Below are 26210 nucleotides of genomic sequence, written 5' to 3'. Positions count from 1 at the left end.
AGTCTGTCTGACTGTCTCTCCCCGTTTCCAGCTTCAGAAAAAAATAAATAAATAATATAAATAAAGAAATGATGGCATCGGATCACTTACAACAAAATGGTGGGATCTTGATAACAGTATATGGAGTGAAATAAGTAAATCAGAAAAAAAAAAAAAACACAAGAACTGCAGGATTCCATATATTGGTGGGACATAAAAACGAGACTAAGAGACATGGAAAGAGAGTGGTGGTTATGGGGGGCAGAGGAGGGAAGGAGGGAGAGGGGGAGGGGGAAGGGGAGGGGCACAAAGAAAACGAGATAGAAGGTGACGGAGGACAATCTGACTTTGGGTGATGGGTATGCAACAGAATTGAATGACAAGATAACCTGGACATGTTTTCTTTGAATATATGTACCCTGATTTATTGATGTCACCCCATTAAAATTAATAAAAATTTTTTAAAAATTAGCAAACCGAATCCAACAATATATGGAAAATATCATACACCATGATCAAGTGGGATTTATTCTGGGGAGGCAAGGCTGGTACAATATTTACAAATCAATCAATGTGATTCATCACATAAACAAAAGGAAGGAGAAAAACCACATGATAATTTCAATAGATGCAGAAAAAGCATTTGATAAAATCCAGCACCCATTCATGATCAAAACTCTCAACAAAGAGGGAATACTGGGAACATATCTCAACATGACAAAAAGCCATCTATGACAAACCCACAGCCAACATCATACTCAATGGGCAAAAATTAAAAGCAATCCCCTTAAGATCAGGAACAAGGCAGGGGTGCCCCCTTTCACCACTCTTATTCAACATAGTCCTGGAACTCCTAGTCACAGAAATCAGACAAGAAGAAGGAATAAAAGGCATTCAAGTTGGAAAAGAAGTAAAACTATCATTATTTGCAGATGATATGATATTGTATATAGAAAACCCTAAAGTCTCAGTCAAAAAACTACTGAACCTGATAAATGAATTCAGCAAGGTGGCAGGATATAAAATTAATACTCTGAAATCAGAGGCGTTTTATACACCAACAATGAACAGCCAGAAAGAGAAATTAAGGAAACAATCCCCTTCACTATTACAACCAAAAAAGTAAAGTACCTAGGAGTACATTTAACCAAGGAGACTAAAGACTTGTACTCGGAAAATTCTAAAAGATTGATAAAAGAAATCAAGGAAGATACAAACAAGTGAAAGCATATACCGTGCTCATGGTTAAGAAGAATAAACATCATTAAAATGTCTATATTAACCAAAGCACTTTATAAATTCAATGCAATACCAATTAAAATACCAATGACATATTTTAAAGATATAGATCACATATTCCAAAAGTTTATATGAACCAAAAGAGAACACGAATAGCCTCAGCAATCTTAAAAAAGAAGAATAGGCCCTGGCCGGTTGGCTCAGCGGTAGAGCATCGGCCTGGTGTGCGGGGGACCCGGGTTCGATTCCCGGCCAGGGCACATAGGAGAAGCGCCCATTTGCTTCTCCACCCCCACCCCCTCCTTCCTCTCTGTCTCTCTCTTCCCCTCCCGCAGCCAGGCTCCATTGGAGCAAAGATGGCCCGGGCGCTGGGGATGGCTCCTTGGCCTCTGCCCCAGGTGCTAGAGTGGCTCTGGTCGCGGCAGAGCAACGCCCCGGAGGGGCAGAGCATCGCCCCCTGGTGGGCAGAGCATCGCCCCTGGTGGGCATGCCGGGTGGATCCTGGTCGGGCGCATGCGGGAATCTGTCTGACTGTCTCTCCTCATTTCCAGCTTCAGAAAAAAATACAAAAAAAAAAAAAAAAAAAAGAAGAAGAAGAAGAAGAAAGTGGGAGGTATCACACTTCCTGATATGAAGCTATACTATAAGGCCATTGTACTCAAAACAGCCTGGTACTGGCATAAGAACAGGCATATAGATCAATGGAACAGAACGGAGAACCCAGAAATAAACCCACAGCTCTATGGACAACTGATATTTGACAAAGGAGGTAAGGGCATACAATGGAGTAAAGACAGCCTCTTTAATAAATGGTGTTGGGAAAATTGAACAGCTACCTGCAAAAAAAATGAAACTAGACCACCAACTTATACCATTCACAAAAATAAACTCAAAATGGATAAAAGATTTAAATGTAAGCTGTGAAACCATAAGCATCTTAGAAGAAAACATAGGCAGTAAGCTCTCCAACATCTCTTGCAGCGATATATTTGCTGATTTATCTCCACAGGCAAGTAAAATAAAAGACAGGATAAACAAATGGGACTATATCAAACTAAAAAGATTTTGCACAGCCAAAGACAATAAGAACAGAATAAAAAGACAAACTACACAATGGGAGAACATATTTGACAGTACATCTGATAAGGGGTTAATAACCAAAATTTATAAAGAACTTGTAAATCTCAACACCAGAAAGACAAACAATCCAATCAAAAAACGGGCAAAAAGAAATGAATAGACACTTTTCCAAAGAGGACATACTGATGGCCAATAGGCATATGAAAAAATGTTCAACATCACTAATCATTAGAGTAATGCAAATTAAAAACACAATGAGATATCACCTCACACCAGTCAGAATGGCGCTCATCAACAAAACAACACAGTGCTGGCGAGGATGTGGAAAAAAGGGAACCCTCCTGCACTGCTGGTGGGAATGCAGACTGGTGCAGCCTCTGTGGAAAACAGTATGGAGATTCCTCAAAAAATTGAAAATCATGCCTGACCAGGTGGTGGCGCAGTGGATAGAGCGTCGGACTGGGATGCAGAAGGACCCAGGTTCGAGACCCCAAGCTCACCAGCTTGAGCACGGGCTCATCTGGCTTGAGCAAAGAGCTCACCAGCTTGGACCCAAGGTCCCTGGCTCCAGCAGGGGGTTACTCGGTCTGCTGAAGGCCCATGGTCAAGGCACATGTGAGAAAGCAATCAATGAACAACTAAGAAGTCGCAACGCGCAACGAGAAACTGATGATTGATGCTTCTCATCTCTCTCAGTTCCTGTCTGTCTGTCCTTGTCTATCTCTGCCTCTGTAAAAAAAAAAAAAAAAAAAAAAAAAAAAATTGAAAATCAAACTGCCTTTTGACCCAGCTGTCCCACTTTTAGGAATATATTCCAAGAACACCATAGAATGGTTCCAGAAGGAGAAATGCACCCCCATGTTTGTGGCAGCATTGTTTACAATAGCGAAGATCTGTAAACAGCCTAAGTGTCTGTCAGTGGACGAGTGGATTAAAAAGCTTTGGTACATATATACTATGGAATACTACTCAGCCATAAGAAATGATGACATCAGATCATTTACAATAACATGGAAGGACCTTGATAACATCATACGTAGTGAAATAAGTAAATCAGAAAAAACTAAGAACTATATAAACCCATACATAGATGGGACGTAAAAATGAGACACATGGAAAAGAATGTGATGGTAACAGTTGGTGGGGTAGGGGGGTGGGGAGGGGGCAAGTAAGGAGAGAAAGTGGGTGGAGGGCGGGGAGGGGCACAAAGAAAACCAGATAGAAGGTGATGGAAGACAATTTGACTTTGGGTGAGGGGTATGCAGCATAATCAAATGTCAAAATAATCTGGAGATTTTTTTTGGAACATATGTACCCTGATTTATCAATGTCACTGCACTAAAATTAATAAAAATAAGATAATAATAATAATAATAAATAAAATCTGGATTGTGGTGATGTTACAACTAAACTTACTAAATGTCAGCCCTTGCCTGGCTGGATAGCATGGTTGGTTAGTGTAGTCTGGAAACACTGAACTTGCCAGGACATACAAGAAAGGTACCAACAAATCATGGAAGAAGATAATAAGAATTTGGATAATGAGCTCTGGCGTGGTAGCTCAGATGGTTTGAGAGACATCCTGATAGATCAAGGTTGTGAGTTTGATTCCCTGATGAGAACCAAATAATGAATGCATAATTAAGACAGAAATTGATATTTCTCTCTTCTCTCTCCATGGATTCTCCAAATTAATAAGTTTAAAAAAGAGTTTATAAAACAGGATTGTGATTATACAGGGATTATATATAAACTGAATCATAATTAAATTTTGCTTATTTTTAAATTTATTGATTTTAGGAAGAAAGTTGATAGACACATGAATTTACCAGAACTTCCAACTGCCCTTTTGTTGTCCCACCTGGCTGCCTGACCTCACCCTTACTTACTGGATAATCGCCCCATGAGGGAGAAGAGTTCCAGAAAGCTGATCAACCACCTCTAGGAGAAGAGTTCCTGGAAGCTGAAACCGTAAAAGGGAACATACCAGAACTTTTGACTCAGTACCCCCTCAGGCTCTCCCAAACCCTATCAAATTCGCCCCTAGTCTGTAAGCGGCGCCCTTCTCCCCGGAGAAGTGCCCGGCAGGGTTCCTTTCTTCCTTTCAATAAAAGCCTGTTACTCCGGTCTTTTCGGACTCCCATGGATTCCAATATTTGGTGCTGAAACCCAGGACAGGGTACTAACTGCCTGGACAATCCCTCTTTGCCGCCCAAACTTACAACCAGGGAAGCAATGGGCAGCGGCAGCTCATCCCGGGCTTACTCCCTGATTCTGTTTGGACGTGTAATTGTAGGTTGATAGGCTAGCGATCTGTCTCTGTACTGAACCCCTGCTGGACCAGAAAGGTAAGGAGTTTCTTCCTTCCCCTTCCCCAGTCGGCTTCTCTTTTCCACAAAATTTTCTCTGGTAAGACGGTTTTCTCTGATATGCCTCATGTTTTGAGGGGTTTGACTTTCAGTCTCAGTAGACTGCACAGAAAGACTAGGTGCCTAGCCAAATGTCTCCACTCTCTCTTTCGAAGCTCTCTGACAGGTGGTGATGACCTCTATCAGGGATGACTCCCACACACAGAGATTTTCTCCTCTTCTTTCTTTCTATTTTTTTTCTTCTGAAGCTGGAAATGAGGAGAGACAGTCAGACAGACTCCCACATGCGCCCGACCAGGATCCACCCGGCATGCCCACCAGGGGCGACGCTCTTCCCACCAGGGGGCAATGCTCTGCCCCTCCGGGGCATCGCTCTGCCGAGACCAGAGCCACTCTAGCGCCTGGGGCAGAGGCCAAGGAGCCATCCCCAGCTCCCGGGCCATCCTTGCTCCAATGGAGCCTTGGCTGCGGGAGGGGAAGAGAGAGACAGAGAGGAAGGGGGGGTGGAGAAGCAAATGGGCGCTTCTCCCATGTGCCCTGGCCGGGAATCGAACCTGGGTTACCTGCACGCCAGGCCGATGCTCTACCGCTGAGCCAACCGGCCAAGGCCCAGATTTTCTCCTCTTGAGACAGTGACAAAAGGCGGAGATGCCCCCTCTTGCTCACCTGTCTCCACGGCTCTTCAGAGTCTAAGCCTTCTGACCAGACCCCTCTAGGATGTCTCATAAAAAAAACCTCACTAAGTTGGGCCTCTCTGACTTTAAGCCAAAAAACTCATTTTTTCTGTAACACGGTGTGGCCCCAATACAAATTAGACAGACTCCCATTGGCCTAAAAATGGAACATTCAATTACAATATTCAGAGTGTTGGTCAAATGAGTTTGTAAATATGATATATGTGTTTGCTCGCTTGTGGTTTGTGTTGGGTGTGGGGGACGAACTGTGGGCAGGCAGGGTCGTTGTAGCCTAGGGTTTAGTTTTGAGACTGGGCTTTTCCCCACACCCTTGACTGATTGTATGATCTAGGTGGTGCACTCTCATGTGGAATCCAATTATGCCTCGGATAAGTGGCTTTGTATCAGAGACTGCCTTGTTTGTATATTGGATTAAGGGTCTTTGGTTTTCTGCACTATAAAGTGGGACAGACCAGGAGCTGGCACACACAATTCCTGCTATCACGATTGCAGGGGCTTCCCTGATCCCTTGCCCTTCATGGGAAAAGCTGGTTTTCTGCTTTTCCCTTGTCTTCTTTTGTGGTTTGCCTGTCTTGGTGAGACAACAATAAATAGGATGGCCCACCATCTTCCAACTCCGCCATTTCTTTACCGTCTGCCCAAATCCAATGGGAACCTGCATGTGAATGGCCACGATGGCGGCTCCTGGCCTTACACAGAGGAACCTAGATAATTTTTGCTACCGAACTGGGAAGGCATCAGAAATTCCTTACGTGCAAGCTTTCTTCTCCCTAATCTCCTGTCCTTAATCTCTATGCCACTTGTTCTATATACATGCAGTCCGTTTTTGGCCAGAAAAACTTCACCTAAAACCTTTGCTCCTAATCTTTCCTTCTCTGCAAACTCCCAACTCCCTTCCCCTCCTGCCTGACGCCCAGGGGCATCCCTCTCTCTGAACACCTGTCTGGTTCCTCTGCAAATCTCTTTCAATTGAGTTGCTTCTCTCCAGAAAGCCCCCTCCCCTCTCTTCGCTGAATCCTCTTTTTCATTCACCTGCAAATACTATTCTCTCTTTCTTCTCCCCTGCTGGCCAGGGGCCCCTCTTTTCTCCACTGTGTTCTTAAACCCCTCCTCCTTCCTTACAGATGGGCGGCTCTATCTCTTTTTCTTCTTTGACACATCCTCCCACCCCACCGGCTTTGGTTCTCTCTTTTTCTTCTTCTACCCATCCTCCCCCCTCCTCAGAGACTGTGCCTTCCACTATTGTCCTCTGCCCTCTCCTCAGAGCTCTAAATCTTTTTTTTTTTTTACATAGACAAAGAGAGAGTCAGAGAGAGGAATAGATAGGGACAGACAGACAGAAACACAGAGATGAGAAGCATCAACCATCAGTTTTTTGTTGTGACACCTTAGTTGTTCATTGATTGTTTTCTCATATGTGCCTTGACTGGGGTGCTACAGCAGACCAAGTAACCCCTTGCTCAAGCCAGCGACCTTGGTTCCAAGCTGGCGAACTTTGCTTAAACCAGATGAGCCCATGCTCAAGCTGGTGACCTCGGGTCTCTAACCTGGGTACTCCACATACCAGTCCAATGCTCTATCCACTGCACCACCACCCAATCAGGCAGAGCTCTAAATCTTTTTGACTCCTCTGACCACGTGGCACCACCATCAGCACTTTAATCTCCTCCTCCTCTTCCTGCGGATTCTGACCCTCCTTTTCCATCCAGCTGCTCACACTGTCGATTTGTCTGCTTTCTCTCTTCCTCCCCTCTATGCTGACAACTCCCTGCCATCTCGAAAAGCTTTAAAAAGCAGAGTTATCAGCCCTGGCCGGTTGGCTCAGCGGTAGAGCGTCGGCCTAGCGTGCGGAGGACCCGGGTGCGATTCCCGGCCAGGGCACACAGGAGAAGCGCCCATTTGCTTCTCCATCCCTCCGCCGCGCCTTTCTCTCTGTCTCTCTCTTCCCCTCCCGCAGCCAAGGCTCCATTGGAGCAAAGATGGCCCGGGCGCTGGGGATGGCTCTGTGGCCTCTGCCCCAGGCGCTAGAGTGGCTCTGGTCGCAACATGGCGATGCCCAGGATGGGCAGAGCATCGCCCCCTGGTGGGCAGAGCGTCGCCCCATGGTGGGCGTGCCGGGTGGATCCCGGTCGGGCGCATGCGGGAGTCTGTCTGACTGTCTCTCCCTGTTTCCAGCTTCGGAAAAATGCAAAAAAAAAAAAAAAAAAAAAAAAAGCAGAGTTATCTATTGAGCAGTGTGAGTGAGTAATCTGTTTGTCTCTTTGTCAGAAAATATCTCTAGTATAATTTTAACTGAAACAAGTAAACTGTGCTTATTTAAAATTCTTTTTTTTACATTTTTAAATTTTTGTATTTTTCCAAAGCTGGAAACGGGGAGGCAGTCAGACAGACTCCCACATGCACCCAACCAGGATCTACCCGGCATGCCCACCAGGGGGCAATGCTCTGCCCATCTGGGGCATTGCTCTGCTGCAACCAGAGCCATTCTAGCGCCTGAGACAGAGGCCATAAAGCCATCCTCAGTGCCCGGGCCAACTTTGCTCCAATGGAGCCTTGGCTGTGGGAGGGAAAGCGAGAGGCAGAGAAGAAGGAGAGGGGGAAGGGTGGAGAAGCAGATGGGTGCTTCTCCTGTGTGCCCTGGCCAGGAATTGAACCCGGGACTCCTGCACGCCAAGCCAACACTCTACCACTGAGCCAACCAGCCAGGGCCAAATTTCTTAATTTATAATTTATATGTGAAGTCTTTGTTTAATCTGTCTGTTTCTAAGGCCTTAAACCAATAATTACACACTCTTAAATCAAGGCTTACTCATCCCCACAGACTCTCCCTGCAATACCCCCATCCTTCCTGTTCAAAAACCTTCAGGGGCTTATCTCCTCATACAAGCCTTACACCTGATTAATGAGGCAGTAATTCCCCTCCATCCAGTACTCCCTAATCTCTAAAGGTTACTGTAACACATTCCCTCAAACACCACTTACTTCACAATCCTAGACCTCAAGGATGCCTTCCTTACCATTCCTCTAAACCAGGGGTCTCAAACTCGTGGCCCACGGGCCGCATGCGGCCTGCCCAACAATTTTGTGCGGCCCACAGACTGGCCCGCAGACTAATCCACGAAGTTTGATTAGTCTGCGGGCCGCACAAAATTGTTGGGCGGGGCCCGTGGGTCGCGAGTTTGAGACCCCTGCTCTAAACCCTGACTCTTACTTTCTTTTTGCCTTTACCCAGACACTTATGTAGCTCAGTAATGTATGTGGACTCTTACCCCAGGGGTTGAAAAACAGCCCACACCTGTTTCAGCAGCCACTAGCTCAGGATTTAACAGCATACAATCTCAAAACTAGTACTCTTTTGCAATATGTAAATAACCTACTCCTCTGCAACCCCTCCCTGCCTGCCTCAAGGAGACACACCACCACCCTTCTTAACTTCCTCGCTATGAAGTGATATCGTGTCTTCTCTGCTAAGGCTCAACTTCACTCTTAGTCTTTAGTCTATCTGGGCATTGCCTTAACCTCTACCACCTAAGGTCTCACCCTAGATCAAATTCAGACCCTCCAGAGTCTCCAACCACCTACCACCGCAAATCACATCTTTTCTTTCCTTAGTCTAATAGGCTTCTTTAGACACTGGATTCCCAATTTTGCTCTCTTAGTCAAGCCACTCAGTGAGATCTTCTGAGCATGGCTTTTAAGGTCTATAATGGCTAAGGAAGTAACAGAAAAGGCAAATAAGGCCCAAAAGAAGTCAGGAAATACCAGCTTTGGGCATGTACACTTAAAGGCTCCAGCGTCCTAAAGGACTTTATAGAATTCCATCAGGGCCTTGCTCCAGAGTGAAAAGAAAGGCGACTGAACTGAAGCCTGTGAGGCTTCTCAACCCCACCAAGGGACACATCTCTGCTGTGGAAAGAAGGACACGAGAAGGTAAGCTGCCCTCTTGCTCCATGGAAGGAGGGTTCAGTCTCTTCTAGCCCTGCTCCAGCTACCTGTGACCTGACCTTGCCCAGCATGCTTGGAATTGCCACTGAAGGCCCAAGAACATTGCTCATGAGCCTAAGGTATGTCTTCCAAGAAGCATATAAGCTGATCTCATTTCTTGTAAACATAAGCACCATCTATTATGCCTTGCCTAAATACTTGAGTTTTATTTATCCCTCAAAGATCTCTACTGTGGAAATTGACAGTCTAATTTTGTTGCTCTATTTAATGTATAGTATCTCCTTTATTTCTCTTATCTCAATGCCCCATGCCTATTGTAGGCTGGAACCCGCTGCTAATTCCAGCTAGAAGCAGTGGACACTAGGACTTAAACTCTAGCTACAAAGTGTAGAAATGTAACCACATTTCCCTAAGTACTTGCAGGATTTACAGGTTACTCAACAAACTGTTCAAAGACTATCCAAGAGGCGCTTCCAGTAGTACATCACCCAAGGACTGACTTTCACATGGACAGGTCCACACACTGTGATTCTGACAACTCCCACTGCTGCTAAAGTAGAAAAACAGCATGACTTACTCCAACCACAAACCAGAAGCTGGTTGGTCTACATATGGCAAATATATGAAGAAAGTAAGGACTCTTTTAATCAGACTTTGGGAAAGGGTAATCTATGGTAAAAAGAAAGTCAACTTAACTATCACTAAAGGTTAAAGATTTTTAAATCGAGAGTTCTGACACAAAAGGAATTGTATGGGGGGGTTGCCTTTTTTTTTTTTTTTTTTTGTATTTTTCTGAAGTTGAAAACAGGGAGGCACTCAGACAGACTCCCACATGTGCCCAACCAGGATCCACCCAGCATGCCCACCAGGGGGCGATGCTCTGCCCATATGGGGCATTGCTCTGTCGCAACCATAGCCATTCTAGAGCCGGAGGCAGAGGCCATGGAGCCGTCCTCAGCGCCCGGGCCAACTTTGCTCCAATGGAGCCCTGGCTGTGGGAGGGGAAGAGAGAGACAGAGAGGAAGGAGAGGGGGAGGGGGGGGGAGAAGCAGATGGGCGCTTCTTCTGTGTGCCCTGGCCAGGAATCAAACCTGGAACTCCTGCATGCCAGGCCAACGCTCTTCCACTGTGCCAACCAGCCAGGGCAGGAATTGTATGATTTTGATAAAAGAAGGTATAAGGTACAAAAATACTTCTGAAAAAAAAAGGAAAAGGCAAGTTGTTATGAAGGCCAGTTATTTCTGGATAAGAAAGTGGACGAAAGCTGAGGGTTTATATAAGTTGTAGGAGGTTTGTACAGAGAAAAAGAATTTGGTCAGAAAACTGGTTTTTGAAGAATGTTTAATTAGTCACCCTAGGTAACAATCCTCTACTCTCCCCACTTATTGGGGCAACTCTTTCCTCCACCCTGACCATCTGGAGCTCAGAAACAGAGAAATAAAACTGACCTTTTGTCCTTTTATTCTCTATTCACCTCTCAGCCTGCCTCACCCAATCAGGGGCTTTCTACTCACGTAGGACCAACACCTATATGTGTCTCCCTACTAATTAGAAAGAAACCTGTACCCTAATCTATCTCACCCCAAATATCAACCTAATCCCACGCCATAAGCCTCTTTCAATTCCTAGTACATTACCCATCAATCTAAGGACCAAACGAGCCATACAGGTAATTCGTCTTCATGCAGGGGGACTGGCCACTTCCCTGTCTTATTCCTACTCTTTCTCTCTCTCTCTCTCTATCTCTCTCTCTCTCTCTGAAGCTTAGTGAATTCATAAAACACAAACTGAGTCATGGAATCAGTGGTTTCGCACAAACTGGGTGTCTTGACTATTGCCTTTCATTGGTCCACACACTCTCCTATTTATTTTTCTAACTTTAGACCCTGCCTCTTACGTTTGTTCACTAGTTTTGTACAGAACTGCATGCAGACCTTTGCCAATCAGAAAAGTGGAAAAATCTACCTAACCCTACAAACCAAACCTGAAATCTGTCCTTGTGAAACAGAAGAATCTGAACCCTATAAATACACCGCTACTTCGACTACCCCAGGGAGAGGTTCACAAAGGAGGCCCCCAATAGGAATAACAGCAGGAAGTAGCTCCAGAAGATGGCCGTTCTGAGACAAACCTCCTTCCTGAACCCCATACCCATTCCTTTCCCTCAGCTTGTTTCCTTTTTTATCATATGACAGAGTTGAGAAATGATAGATATATGAATTTACCAGAAATTCCAACTACCCTTTTGTTGGCCCACCTGGCTGCCTGACTTCACCTTTACTCACTAGATAATCACTCCTGGGGCAGAAGAGTTCCAGAGAGCTGATCAACCACCCCTAGGAGAAGAGTTCCAGAAAGCCAAAACTGTAAAAGGAAACATACCAGATCTTTTGACTCTACCCTCTCAGGCTCTACCAAACCCTATAAAATTTGCCCCTAGTCTGTAAGCAGTACCCTTCTCCCTAGAGAAGTACCCATCATGGTTCCTTTTTTTCTTTCAATAAAAGCCTGTTACTCTAGTCCAGGGGTCTCAAACTCAACTCAGCATGTGGGCCGCAGAGCAAGATCACAGCCGTTCGGCGGGCCGCACTAGGTCTACAAAAGGCAACTGTTACGCAACACTTTTCTCACTGCAGTTGAAAACAAAAAAAAATCAGTACAACAAGCACAATCCTACATGCAGTTTACTCAGTGTCACAAAACGACCAGAAACTGTAGTTCGCATCACAACTGCTGTTAACTAAGCTAATATCTAGCTAGGATGCTAGAGAAATGAAAAATACAAGTAGGCCCCTAGGCTTACTTAATTTTATCCAAAATATTTTGAACTTCGTGGATTAGTCTGCGGGCCGCAAAAAATTGTTCGGCGGGCCGCATGTGGCCCGCGGGCCGCGAGTTTGAGACCCCTGCTCTAGTCTTTTCAGACTCCCATGGATTCCAACAAAAGGTAAAAACAGTGATGTGTTTTTCAAGTTTACTCCATGTTTTCAGAAGAAAAAAAGTTATTTTAACGTTTTGAGAGAGACAGAGGGGAAAAGACAGGAACATGTACTTGCTTCTGCATGTGGCTGGACTGTGGAATTAAATTGGCAACCTCCGCTCTGAGAGTAGGCTCCAACCAACCGATATTCTAGCCATGACATAATTTTTATTGATTTTTTAAAAGACAGAGGAAGGGAGAGGCGACAATGGGGAAAGGAAACACTTGTTATTACACTCAGTTGTGCATCTTCTGGGCCCTTCCCCTCTCTGACCTGACCAAGTATAAAACCTGCAACCTTCTTGTTTTAGGACAATGCTCTTAAGTGACAGAGCAAACAATTCAGGATAAAGAAAAACTTTATTTAGAGAAAAAAAGAGAAGTGAGCCATCAAAGAAAAGGCTTCAGGAAACAAGTTACAGAAGCAAATGAAGGGACTTTGGGACTCAGGAACACACACACACACAGAGACAGACAGACACAGAGAGAGACACCTTGAGAGGAATTAAGAAGAGGGTAGGGAAGGGCAGCAGCACACTGTAGAGAGAGCCTCCAAGTGTCCCTCCGCTTTAATGTATAACTTCTGTTAACGCATAACTATTATGTGACTCTAGTTAACTTCCTACTGGTTCACCAATAATTTTATTATTCCCATTTAGTACTAATTACTTATAGCTAGGCATAAACATTTTTTTTATTCTTTTTTTTTTTTTTTGTATTCTTCTGAAGTTGGATACAGGGAGGCAGTGAGACAGACTCCCGCATGCACCCGACCAGGATCCACCCAGCACGCCCACCAGAGGCGATGCTCTGCCCATCTGGGGCATTGCTCTGCCACAATCAGAGTCATTCTAGCGCCTGAGACAGAGGCCAGAGAGCCATCCTCAGCACCAGGGCCAACTTTGCTCCAATGGAGCCTTGGCTACAGGAGGGGAAGAGAGAGACAGAGAGGAAGGAGAGGGGGAGGGGTGGAGAAGCAGATGGGTGCTTCTCCTGTGTGCCCTGGCCAGGAATTGAACTCAGGACTCCCGCACGCCAGGCTGACGCTCTACCACTGAGCCAACCAGCCAGGGCCTAGCCATAAATGTTTTGTAATATAAAAATGTTTATGAGAAGGTAAAATAAAATTAGATCATAAGCTTTTTTTCAATTTTATTGAGATATAATTTACATAGCTTAAATCTAGTCATAATAACATTTCTCTTGGGAAAATTTTGTATTTATATAAAAGTCACTACAGAATACTACAAAAAATTCATATATTCCTTCATTCAGCTTCTCATCACATGAACATTTTATATCATCATTGTACATTTGTCAAATTGAGAAACTAGCATTCATATAATATGCAACCAAATCACAGGTTCTATTCTGATTTCATAAGTTTTTACACTACCACCATTTTCTGTTGCATGATTTAAACCACAATATTATATTTAGACACCATTTTTCTGTGATTTTTCTCTACATATTTCAAGACCATTTCTCTGTTACATTTTTCTCAATGATGTTCTCAATTAATTTCAGGAGTATTGGTGAGGTATTTTGTATATTAATCCATCATTTGGGTTGTACTAAATTTGCCTCATTATACAATGATCATGCATTTTGGAACAGACACCTCAGAATTGAAGTCTTTAACACACAATTAACTAGGGGTAGAAAATATCAAAATGTCTTACAGCTTATCTCCTCGTAACGGTAATATTTACCAGGTTTTCACCCTAAAAACAGCAAGAAAATTTTTGACCAAAAACAACCAGTGTACAGACCCCACATTAAAAGATTTCAACACTTATATGTAGCATCAGAATTCATAGTACTTCTAAAAGCATAAAAGTGCAGATAAATGGAACAGAATAGAGAACCCACAAAAAACCCTGCACAAATCATATAAATTCAATGGTGCAAAGGCATCAATTTTCAAAGGATATGCTTTCCAAACTATATGGATCCTTTCCAAAGGATATGCTTTCTAAACAGATTCATCAAAAATTTTTTATTGATAACAGACTAGTATACAGCTGACCTGTGGTGGCACAATGGATAAAACATCTACCTGGAATACTGAGGTTACCAGTTCGAAGCCCTGGGCTTGCCTGGTCAAGGCACACATGGGAGTTGATGCTTCCTGCTTGTTCTTCCTTTTCTCTCTCTCTCTCTCTCTCTCTCTCTCTCTCCTCTCTAAAATAAATAAATAAAATCTAAAGAAAGAAAAGACTAGTATCTAGAACATAGAATTCCTAAGGGTCGATAATTTTAAAAAGATTGGGAGAATGTGGGAGGATGGATATAAAAAGGGACAAATATAAGGTGACATAAAATGATATGACTGTGGGTGATGAGTATGCAACAAAATCAACAGTTTGAATACTATAGAAATATTTACCTAAAACCTAGGTACTCTAATTGATCAATGTCACAGTGTTACAGTTAACTTTCTAAATATAAATTTGTTAGAAAAAGAAACTATGACAAGACCTTGAACAGACACTCTTCCACGGATAAGAAGATGGCAAAAGAGCATGTAAAGTGGAGGTCAATATCATTTGTTATTAGAAAATTACAATAGAGCACAGTGATGGGATTGATACAGATACTCAGCTATGAGAATTTCTAAAACAAACAAAAAAGTCCTGAGAGAATATGAAATGCTGCTGATACTGTGGAGGAACAGGAACTCTTATTTGACAGAGAAAAGGCCAAAGCGATAAGCATGTTGGAAAGTAGGCAGATTCTTCAATGCATGATTTTATATGTGATTTCAAATTTTTAGGAAATATGTCTAAGAAATTCTTCTAGTAAAATGGTCTCACTAATGAGTAGAATTTAGGAAAATGGTTGTGGTTACTTATGTTCAAGAACCTGAACAAAAATATTTTTTTAAAAACCAGACATATAAGAATAACAAAGAAAACCTTACTTATGGACACAGCCTTTGATCATGCTGAACTACTCAGATGATGACACTGTGTCATGTGGATGTAGAAGACTGAATTTTTTAGAACCGTTGATTTGAGCCAAAGTGAGAAAACATAACAAGGAGCAAGACCTCAAATCCTCTAGGAGACAAATTCTGAATAGGAAACTTAAGCCACTTGGATTTGGAAGAATGAAATGTTTCCAATATACAAACCTTGAATTTCAAAATTCCCACTAGTCTGGGGCTTTGCTTCTCAAAATTTTCCAGACTCCTAAATTTCCTAACCTACACAAATCCTGCACTCCCTGGTGATCTCAAGATCAGTCTGAAATTCACCAGGAAATCCTTGTGTACTGACACTCCTCAGTGATATATTTTAAAATTAGATTTAAATTAAATTGCTTACCTAGACAAGCATGGTTCATGCTTCACACATTCCACTTTTCATTCAAAAAGCCTAAAAAAAATGACTTAATGCCCTTTGGCCTTGACCTTCAGACATTCAGTTCTCAAACTCTTCAGAGTCAGGGGCCCAAACAAATGCCCAGATTCTTCATAGAATGAATCCACAGAAATCCCCAAAAGACAATTCTCATGCATTCCTGCTTCACCAAACTCACAGGCCCTTCATTCAGGATCCACACATAATCCAGCTCACAAGACCTGAGGACTCTCCATTTGCAGCACCAAGAGGCTGAACACTAGTATAAACTACTTCCAATCCGGAGCTCTGTCCCCAACTTTCTTGGAGGGTGGTGAAAGGAGGAGTGTGTAGCCAGGTCTGTGGCTCACTTCTAAAATTTCAAATTCTGGCCTTGAACAAGGTCCACAACATTGTATAATATATTAAAGCAGTGGCTCACAACCTTTTTTGGGCCACGGACAGGTTTAATGTCAGAAAATATTTTCACAGACCGGCCTTTAGGGTGGGACGGATAAATGTATCATGCGACTGAGACAAGCATCAAGAGTGAGTCTTAGACAGATGTAACAGAGGAAATCTGGTTATTTTTTTAAAAAAATAAAACATCTTTTAGACTTAAATATAAATAAAACAGAAATAATGTAAGTTATTTATTTTTTCTCTGCAAACTGGTACCAAATGGCCCATGGACCGGTACCGGTTCGTGGCCCAGGGGTTGGGGACCACTGTATTAAAGTTTCTGATGGGCCCTGGCCAGATAGCTTGGTTGGTTATAGCATCATCCAGAAGCACAGAGGTTGCTGGTTCGATCCCTGGTCAGGGCATATACAGGAACAGATCGTTGTTCCTGTCTCTCTCTGTCTTACCCTTCTTCTCTCACTAAAATCAATCAATAAACATAAAAAAAGACTAAAAAAAAAAAAAAAAAAAAAAAAAAAAGTTTCTGATGGGTGTGAACATCACACCTGCTATCACTCTCTCAGGTAAAAGCTAACAGAAATGTTCCAGGGGCTCCTCGATGCCTTCCAGTATTCCCGAGAGATGGTCACAAGCACAGAGGCACTACTTAAATTTCTACACAACACAACCTGTCCAAGGCCAACCTTGTAGATGCATTTTATCCATCACTTTAAGTAAAACAGGAATTTGACAGTATGCTTGTCACAGTATCCTTTTCACACAGAAACAGCAAAGGTAAAGTATCCAGAAGGTCTGATGACCGTGTGTCTCGAAAGAATCCAGAGACCTTGGGGCTGGGAATTAGGTTAAATTCAACTGAGGTCCACTTTTAAATCGCCTACAGTGCAGTCCTCCTCCTTTCATCTTTACTCTCACACTACTGCCGCTCTCACAATAGTCCTGGTCACCCAGCGTGTGTTTTATTGGATGGGGGGATGCCCCACACCAGAAATTCTCCACACACTTGGGTGCCCAGAAATTTAGCTCAATTATTACTCAGCAGTGTCAAATCCGAAAAACAAAGGCTCAGAGCCACACACTGCTCCCAACTCACTTCAGAAGCCAAACAAATGGAGGTTCCCTCAACCCATCTCAGGTTCACTTCATTCCCCAGAGCAGCTCACATCACAAAACAAAACAAAAACAATAATGTTTCCACTTTCCTAACGGGTATTATAAAGGTTATAGGTGAACAGACACATGAAGCAATACATAGCTCAAGGTCCGGGAGGGTCCCAAGCACAGCCGCTTCTGTCCCCATGGAGTTAAGGTGCCTCAGCCTCCCACACTTGGATGTGCTCACCCACCTAGAAACTCTCTGAAGCCCCTCCTGTAAGAATTTTTTCTGGAGGCTTCAGGTAGGCGCGATTTACTTACTCTTTTTCCAGACTCTTTTTTTTTTTTTTTTTTTTTTCATTTTTCTGAAGCTGGAAACAGGGAGAGACAGTCAGACAGACTCCCGCATGCGCCCGACCGGGATCCACCCGGCACGCCCACCATGGGGCGACGCTCTGCCCACCAGGGGGCGACGCTCTGCCCACCAAAGGGCGATGCTCTGCCCATCCTGGGCGTCGCCATGTTGTGACCAGAGCCACTCTAGCGCCTGAGGCAGAGGCCACAGAGCCATCCCCAGCGCCTGGGCCATCTTTGCTCCAATGGAGCCTTGGCTGCGGGAGGGGAGGAGAGAGACAGAGAGGAAAGCGCGGCGTAGGGGTGGAGAAGCAAATGGGTGCTTCTCCTGTGTGCCCTGGCCGGGAATCGAACCCGGGTCCTCCGCACGCTAGGCCGACGCTCTACCGCTGAGCCAACCGGCCAGGGCTCTTTTTCCAGACTCTTGCCCCTCTCTGGATGTGTCCGGTGGGCTTGAAATTTCAAATCAGTCACCTCAATATAACAATAGATGCTCCTGGTTCTGGTGTCACTTAGGCATTAGTAAGGGTGTCAGGAGTTCTTTGCCAGAAACCGGAGACAGAGAGCACTCTGAATGTATTTAGTGCATCTCACTAGGTCAAATACATAGTAAAGGACTATATTTTTCTAATACTTTGTAAATTACAAAATTATAGATGAAAATAGAGCTGTGCTGCTAAGCAATAGGGTTGGAATAAAGGATTTAACCAAGAATGGGGAGCATGAGGAAGTGTGTGATTCAAAAAAATAAAATCACCAACAGAACTTTCTACTGTGGTTTTGGATACAAGAACCTGACGCAGAGACAAGAACTACTCTGAGAGCAGACGGAGTGCACCGAGGGCCCTGGGGACACCGCCTCACCATCCCATATTCAGGTTTCACATGAACGACCTCGACTAAATTTAAAAGCTCAGGAAACAGATGGGAATAAAGTCAGGAAGGGAAATTTTTTAAGAGCAGACAAAAGGACAAGACAAGTAGCTCACTTTTAAAATATTATATCTACCCAGTCTACTAAGTAGTCAGAATTGGTCATTCTATTCCTATCATGTGCTGTGTTCAGCACCTACTGATTTCAGCTCTTCTCAAAACTGACACCACTGGCTTTTGCCAAAGTGCAGTGAAGTATGTACTTATTCTATATTCTATGGTCCTAATCAGTGCCTCTACAAGAACCTACATATGTACTCAAGTTTCTTCTTTTTTTCTTTGACAGAGAGAAAGAAATAAGGAGACAAACAGATAGAGAAAGATAGGAATGGTTAGAGATGAGAAACATGAATTCTTTCTGGCAAGACATTCATTGTGCATAAATTATTTTCTCATATGCACCGTGACCAGGGGCTATAGCACAGTAACTGACCCCTTGCTCAAACCAGAAATCTTGGGCTCAGCCAGGGACCTTGGGTTTCAAGCCAGTGATGATGAAGTCATGTATATGTTCCCACGCTCAAGGCAGCGACACCATGCTCTAGCTGGTGAATCCACGGTCCAGCTGGATTAGCCCGCATTCAGGCCAGTGAGCTCAGGCTTTTGGACCTGGGCCCTCTGTGTCCCAGTCTGATACTCTATTCGATGGGCCACCAACTGGTCAGGTTGTGCTCAAGTTTCTTAAAACCATTGAACAACCTAACAGAAATAAATGCATGTTAAAATTGGAGATACAAATATACCCTCTAGTTCAGTGGTCCTCAACCGTTTTTGGACCACGGACCGGTTTAATGTCAGAAAATATTTTCATGGTCCAGCCTTTAGGGTGGGACGAATAAATGTATCACGTGACTGAGACAAGCGTCAAGAGTGAGTCTTAGATGTAACAGAGGGAATCTGGTCATTTTAAAAAAATAAAACATTGTTCAGACTTAAATATAAATAAAACGAAAATAATGTAAGTTATTTATTTTTTCTCTGCGGACTGGTACCAAATGGCCCACAAACCAAATGGTCCGCGGCCCAGGGGTTGAGGACCACTGCTCTAGTTAACAGTACTAGAACAACTTCACTTTCTTCATTTGATAATGATGGGTATGAGTAATTAAGATTTTATTTATTAGAGTACCTGCCTGTAAAGCATTTGGGACATCTCTCAAAACTTTCAGATTTTGATTCTAAACTTAATTTGAATTTATAGTTATGAATCCTGCCCTGCCCTGATAGCTCAGTTAGAGTGATGTCTGGAAGGCAGAGTTTGCTCATTCTGTCCCCACTCAGGGCACACACAGGAACAGATGGATGTTCCCGTTGCGTGCTTTTTATTTTTAAAATAAAATAAAAAAAAGTTTTGTGTTCTAGTTGGTTTGCTAAATAGTGTGGGCTGGATGTTGGAAGTGCCAGGTTCAATCCCTGGTCAAAACATACAAGAGGCTGAACTGTGATGATGCAATGGAAAAAACATAAGCCTTGCAATGCTGTTTGCCAGTTTGAAAATCAGGCCTGCCCAGTCAAGTTCCTCTCTCCTTCTCTCTCTCTTCCCTCTTTAAACTGAATAATTAAAAAAAAATACATAAGGAACAACTATCTACTATTCCACTTTCTCCACTCCTTCTCTCTCTCTCTTTCCTTTCTTAGAAAACAAGGTTTTATTTATACACATTTGGAAAGGAAAATGAGAACTGGGAAGGGCAGGAAGCATCAACTCCCATATGTGCCTTGACTGGGTAAGCCCCAGGCTTTGAACCAGGAAAGTCAACATTCCAGATAGACACTTTATCCACTGGGCCACCAGAGGTCATCCACTCTCTTCCCTTCTCCCTGGCAGTGGTGTGATTGGTTCAAGTGTCAGTCCCCCGTGGTGAGAATAGCTTTGTTGATTGGAACATTAACCCCAGAAGAAGATTGCTGGGTGGATAACTGGTGGGGGTGCATGTAGAAGTCTATTTCCCCTTCTCTAACTTTAAAAAGTAAAAATAAATAAAAAGTTACTTAGAAATATTTCTTAAAGCTTTTATGTATTGATTTTAGAAAAAAGAAACATAGATCGTGGCGTAGGAGGAGGATTAAAAAGCGTCAATTCACCCTGCTCAACTAGCTTAGTTGTAGAGCATCATCCCAGCATGTGTAAATCCCGGGTTCAATTCCTGGCCAGGGCACACAGGAGAAGCGACCATCTGCTTCTTCATCCTTTCCCCTCTACTTTTCATCTCTCTTCCTCATCCTCAGCCAGGGCACCTTTGAAGCAACGTTGGCCCAGGCACTGAGAATGGCTCCATGGCCTTGTCTCAGGTGCTACAATGGATCCAGTTAGAATACAGCATCTCCCCAGATGGGCAGAGGATTGCCCCCTGGTGGGTATGCTGGGTGGATTCCAGTCAGGTGAATGCAAAAGTCTGTCTCTCTGCCTCTGTCCTTCCCACTTTACAAAAATAAAAAACAAACTGACCCGTGGTGGCGCAGTGAATAAAGCGTCGACCTGGAAATACTGAGGTTGCCGGTTCGAAACCCTGGGCTTGCCTGGTCAAGGCACATATGGGAGTTGATGCTTCCAGCTCCTCCCCCCTTCTCTCTCTGTCTCTCTCTCCTCTCTAAAAATGAATAATTTTTTTTTAAAAAAATAAAAAACAAAGAAACAAAAAAAGCATCAACTCATAGTTGCTGCTTCTCATATGTGCCTTAACAAGGCAATCCTGGGGATTCAAACAGACAACCTCAGCATCCCAGGTCCATTCTTGACCCACTGAGCCAGAGGTCAGGCTAAAATGATTGATTTTATACAACACTCAATGTCACTTATAAAGGTCAACACATCAAAATATGTTATTAATGAAATGAACATATTAACTTTGAAGTACTTTATGTATTCTAAAATAACACCAACTTTAAATTAAGAAAAAGCAAAACTTATTTATATATTGAAACAGGCACAGAACACTGTTGTAGACATTAGGTTTTTTTTGTTTTTTGTATTTTTCTGAAGTTGAAAATGGGGAGGCAGTCAGACAGACTCCTGCATGCGCCCAACCGGGATCCACCCGGCACGTCCACCAGGGGGCGTTGCTTCGTTGCAACCAGAGCCATTATAGCACCTGAGGCAGATGCCACAGAGCCATCCTCAGCACCCGGGCCAACTTTGCTCCAATGGAGCCTTGGCTGCGGGAGGGGAAGAGACAGAGAGGAAGGAGAGGGGGAGGGTGGAGAAGCAGATGGGCGCTTCTCCTGTGTGCCCTGGCCAGGAATCAAACCCGGGACTCCTGCATGCCAGGCCGATGCTCTACCACTGAGCCAACCGGCCAGGGCTATACACATTAGGTTTAACTCACGTTGAGAGTAACTCCATTTACTTATAATTTCAATTACAAGGCAAACAGAAATGAGGTCGATGCTGGAGCATCTGAGATCATGCTTTGCAGCATATATAATCAATTTGGCTCAAATAAACACATAAAGATTTTTTGAAAAGAAATATGGCTGAAGGTGTTCTGTCCCAAATTGCTTGGAAGGTGTACTGTCTGTTTAGATTTGTGCCAGAATGCTTTTTCATTTAAGAATTCTTTTCTATTCCAAGTTATCTGAGGTTTTGCTAAAACCACCAAATTCGATGTCTTCATGAACTATTTCTGCATGGATTTCATATTCAGTCCCACATCAAAGTCCCTCACCATATTCAGTCCCACATGAAAGTATTTCACTAGTGTAAACTGACATTTCTTGAGGTCTTACTTTCTGACCCTTCATTTCCACAATTAGAAACATCCACTCATGATTTCTGATGATCTCATATGACAGTCTACATTCCACTGCACGGTTTCAAAGTCTGTCACATTCATAGGATTTCTTTCAGTATACACATTTTACAGATACAATTTCCTAAAATATTATCAAGCCTGATTGCATCAGAATGTTGTGTAAATTGTTATAATATATGAGGTAACTGATCAGGACAAACAGAACCATGTTTATTACTATAAGTTATTCCTTTTTTAGTTTCTCTTTTTGCACTGTTATTCTTCATTGCATAGAACTATATGGAGGACATACAACTGGCAACAGGCAATCACAAAGCAATGTCCTGTGAATTCTCTGATGTTTAACAAAAACAAACAAGTGAAAAAAGCTTTTCCACAATTGCTGCACCCATAGAGCCTCTTTTGTATGTTTTTTTTATGAACATTGAGTCTTGACTATGCACTGATACTTTCCCACATTCATGACATTTGTAGGATTACTCTCCTGTGTGAATTCTCTAATGGATAATTAGACAAATTTTACTCAATGAGAATTTAATTTTCACATTCAGTATATGCAAATATAGTCTTTTCTGACAAATCACTGATGTTCCATGAGGCATATCTTTTTTTAAAATAGAAACACAGACATACATCTACAGACAGACTAAAAGAGAGAAATGAGAAGCATCAACTCATTGTTCTGACACTTCAGTTGTTTATAATTGCTTTCTCATACATACCATAACTAAAGGGCTCCAGCTGAGCAAGGAGCCTCTTCCTCAAGGTAGCAACCTTGCGTATAAACTAGTGACCATGAGGTCATGTTTATGATCTAATGCTCAAGCCAGCAAACTTCTGCTTAAGCTACTGAGCCTGCACTCAAGCTGGCGACCTAGGAGTTTCAAACCTAAATCCTCAGCATCCCAGCTCAAACTCTATCCAAAACACCTGCACCTGATCAGACCATCATGCATATCTTCTTAAAGCTTTCATCAAAATACCTGACTTGTGTTGGAGCACTGTGCAAGCAGTAAACCTGGAATGTTGAGGTCCCTTGTTTGAAATCCTGGGCCTGCCTGATCAAGGCACATATGGGAAGCAAGTTGTGGAAGTTGATGCTTCCAGATCTGCTCCTGCACTGATCTTATCTTTTATTTAAAATTTAAAAATTCTTTTAAAATGGAGTTTTACAATAATCACTGCATTTGTATAATTTCTATGAGGTTGCATATATATATATATATATATATATATATATATATATATATAGATAATACTCTTCATGGGGAAGCCTTTCCCACGTTCATTGCATATTCATGGTTTCACTAAGGAATGAGCATGCTTCTGTACAGTTAGATCACTCTTCCTGTGAAAAACATTCCTACATACAGTACAGAGAACTTTTCTTCTATGAGTCCTTTGATGTACAGTCGGTGCTTCACTGCAAAGCCTTTCCCACATTCACAGCATACATACATACAGCTTTTCTCCTGTATGAATCCTTTGATGTACAATCAAGCTTTTCTCCTGTATGAATCCTTTGATGTACAATCAGTCGGCGTTTCTCTATAAAGCCTTTCCCACACTCACTGCATACATATAGCTTCTCTCCCATATGAATCATTTGATGTTTAATCAGATTACTCTTCTCTGAAAAGCCTTTCTTACACTCACTGCATATATACGGCTTCTCTCCCGTATGAGTCCTTTGATGTCTAATCAAACTACTCTGCTGTGAAAAGCCTTTCCTACATTCACTGCATACATTCGGCTTCTCTCCTGTATGAATCATTTGATGTCTACTCAGACTGCTCTTCACTGAAAAGCCTTTCCCACACTCACTGCATATATACGGCTTCTCTCCCGTATGAGTCCTTTGATGTATGATCAGGTTAATTTTCACTGAAAAGTCTTTCCCACACTCACTGCATACATACGGCTTCTCTCCCGTATGAGTCCTTTGATGTATAATCAGACTACTCTGCTGTGAAAAGCCTTTCCCACACTCACTGCATACATATGGCTTCTCTCCCGTATGAATCCTTTGATGTATAATCAGATGAGTTTTCACTGAAAAGTCTTTCCCACACTCACTGCATACATATGGCTTCTCTCCCGTATGAGTCCTTTGATGTATAATCAGACTACTCTGCTGTGAAAAGCCTTTCCCACACTCACTGCATACATACGGCTTCTCTCCCGTATGAGTCCTTTGATGTATAATCAGACTACTCTGCTGTGAAAAGCCTTTCCCACACTCACTGCATACATATGGCTTCTCTCCCGTATGAATCCTTTGATGTATAATCAGATGAGTTTTCACTGAAAAGCCTTTCCCACACTCACTGCACACATACGGGTTCTCTCCTGTATGAGTTTGCTGATGATTGCTGAGCTGATACCTATAAATGTAACATTTCCCACATTCACTACATGTGTAAGGTTTCTTTCCCACATGAGTTTTCTGATGTATATTCAACTGTGATTTATTGAAGGTTCTATTATATGTATTGTATTCACTCTGATTCAGTTCTGTATGAATTTTTTCACTGGATTTTCCGTAGAAGGTTTTTCCACATAGACTGCATCCATAAGTTTTCTCTCCACTATGAATTCTCTGATGATCAGTGAGCTGAGCCATCTTGACTAAAGTTATCCCACATTCAGTGCATGTGAGGGCTTCTTCTCCATTGTCAGTTCTCTGTTGCTGAATGACCTGTGACTTATTTTCAATGGACTTGGTACTGGAATGCAACCTAATTTCAGTGTAGAATTGTTCATGGATATGACGTGTAATGGATGTCCCATCTCCATTCAAGGGAACAGAGTTCTTTAAATTAAAACTTCCGGTTTGGTTTTCAAAACTTAATTTTGATTTTATAGGTTTTCCGCATATCTCCAACATATCGCAGTGTTGCCTCAATATGGACTGGCTTTCCCTTTGATTAACAATATTTGCAAACATATCATGCTCATAGCATTCTTCTCCACTCTTCTCTGTGGCTGGACTTTGGAAGGGACTCTGCAAAGGCACATTAACTTTCTGGATTTCTAGGAAAGAAGAGAAGAGCAAATCATCCTATAATCTTTCATAATCTTAGTTTGAAATTAAAATTTGTTATGAAATAACTTTCTGTAAAGTAACTCTTCAGTAATACCCCACGGGTTGTAAAAAAAAGAAATGCACTTAATCATCCAGATTCTAGACAGAGCCTGTAAACCTCTTGAAGTTTCCTACATAATAAGAGCATATTTTGTTTAAAAAGTTCTTTCATTTTCATTGTTTTCTGTTATTTCTTTTAAGGTGAGACATGGGGAAATGATGAGGCACAGTCCCACATGTGCTCTGACTTGGATCCACCTGGCAACTCCATGTGAATTCGATGCTAAATGAGCTATTATTAGTGCCTGATAAAAGTGTACACTGACAGACCAAGACATCCTGAACTCCTGGTGCCATACTGGAACAAAGGCAGCCACTGCCTGTGAAAGGGAAAGAGAGGAGAGAATGAGTAGAGGATGCAGAAGAAAAGCAGATGGTTACTTGTCCTGTGGGAGACGGGCTGTGGGCTGGTGGGGTCGTTGTAGCCTAAGGCTTGGTTTGGGACTGAGCCTTTCCCTCTCTTTTAATACTGAGATCTTTTCAACACTAAGCTTTTCCCCACACCCTTGAATCTTGCATGACATAGGGTGGTGCACTCGTATGAGGAATCCAATTTATGCATAAGATGAGTAGCTTTGTATCAGACTTCCCTATTTGTATATTGGCTTAAAGGCTTTAAATTGTCTATGCTATATAATAAAGCAAAGACCGGGGGCTCTCTATCTGATCTTGCCATCAGCATTGCAGAGGCCTCCTGATCCCATCCTTTTTTTAAATTCTGCGCTGTTCTCCCTCAGTACCCAGAATTACTATCTGTGGTGGTTCATGACAAATGGTGGTCAACAAGGGGCATGATTACAAGAAAACTAAACTAAAGGCAGGTGACGGAACTCCCTAATTGTGCAGTGAGTTAATAAAATTTTTGGGGAGAGTAGAG

The 26210-nt window shown here is 42.8% G+C and overlaps 1 protein-coding gene across 1 annotated transcript in view; it reads right to left on the bottom strand.

The window, feature by feature from the left end:
* Positions 1–23608: 23608 nt before the first annotated feature.
* Positions 23609–26210, bottom strand: part of LOC136398210 (zinc finger protein 615-like) — a 28265-nt gene continuing 25663 nt past the window's right edge. Inside the window, exon 4 of the mRNA XM_066372581.1 lies at positions 23609–25221. Coding sequence (XP_066228678.1) covers positions 23609–25221 — 1613 coding nt within the window. The remainder of the gene's footprint in view (positions 25222–26210) is intronic.

The sequence above is a fragment of the Saccopteryx leptura genome, chromosome 3 (genome assembly GCF_036850995.1).
Source record: "Saccopteryx leptura isolate mSacLep1 chromosome 3, mSacLep1_pri_phased_curated, whole genome shotgun sequence".
Classification (NCBI taxonomy): domain Eukaryota; kingdom Metazoa; phylum Chordata; class Mammalia; order Chiroptera; family Emballonuridae; genus Saccopteryx; species Saccopteryx leptura.
Note: the sequence above shows the minus strand (reverse complement) of the source record. Positions and strands in the feature narration are given on the sequence as shown.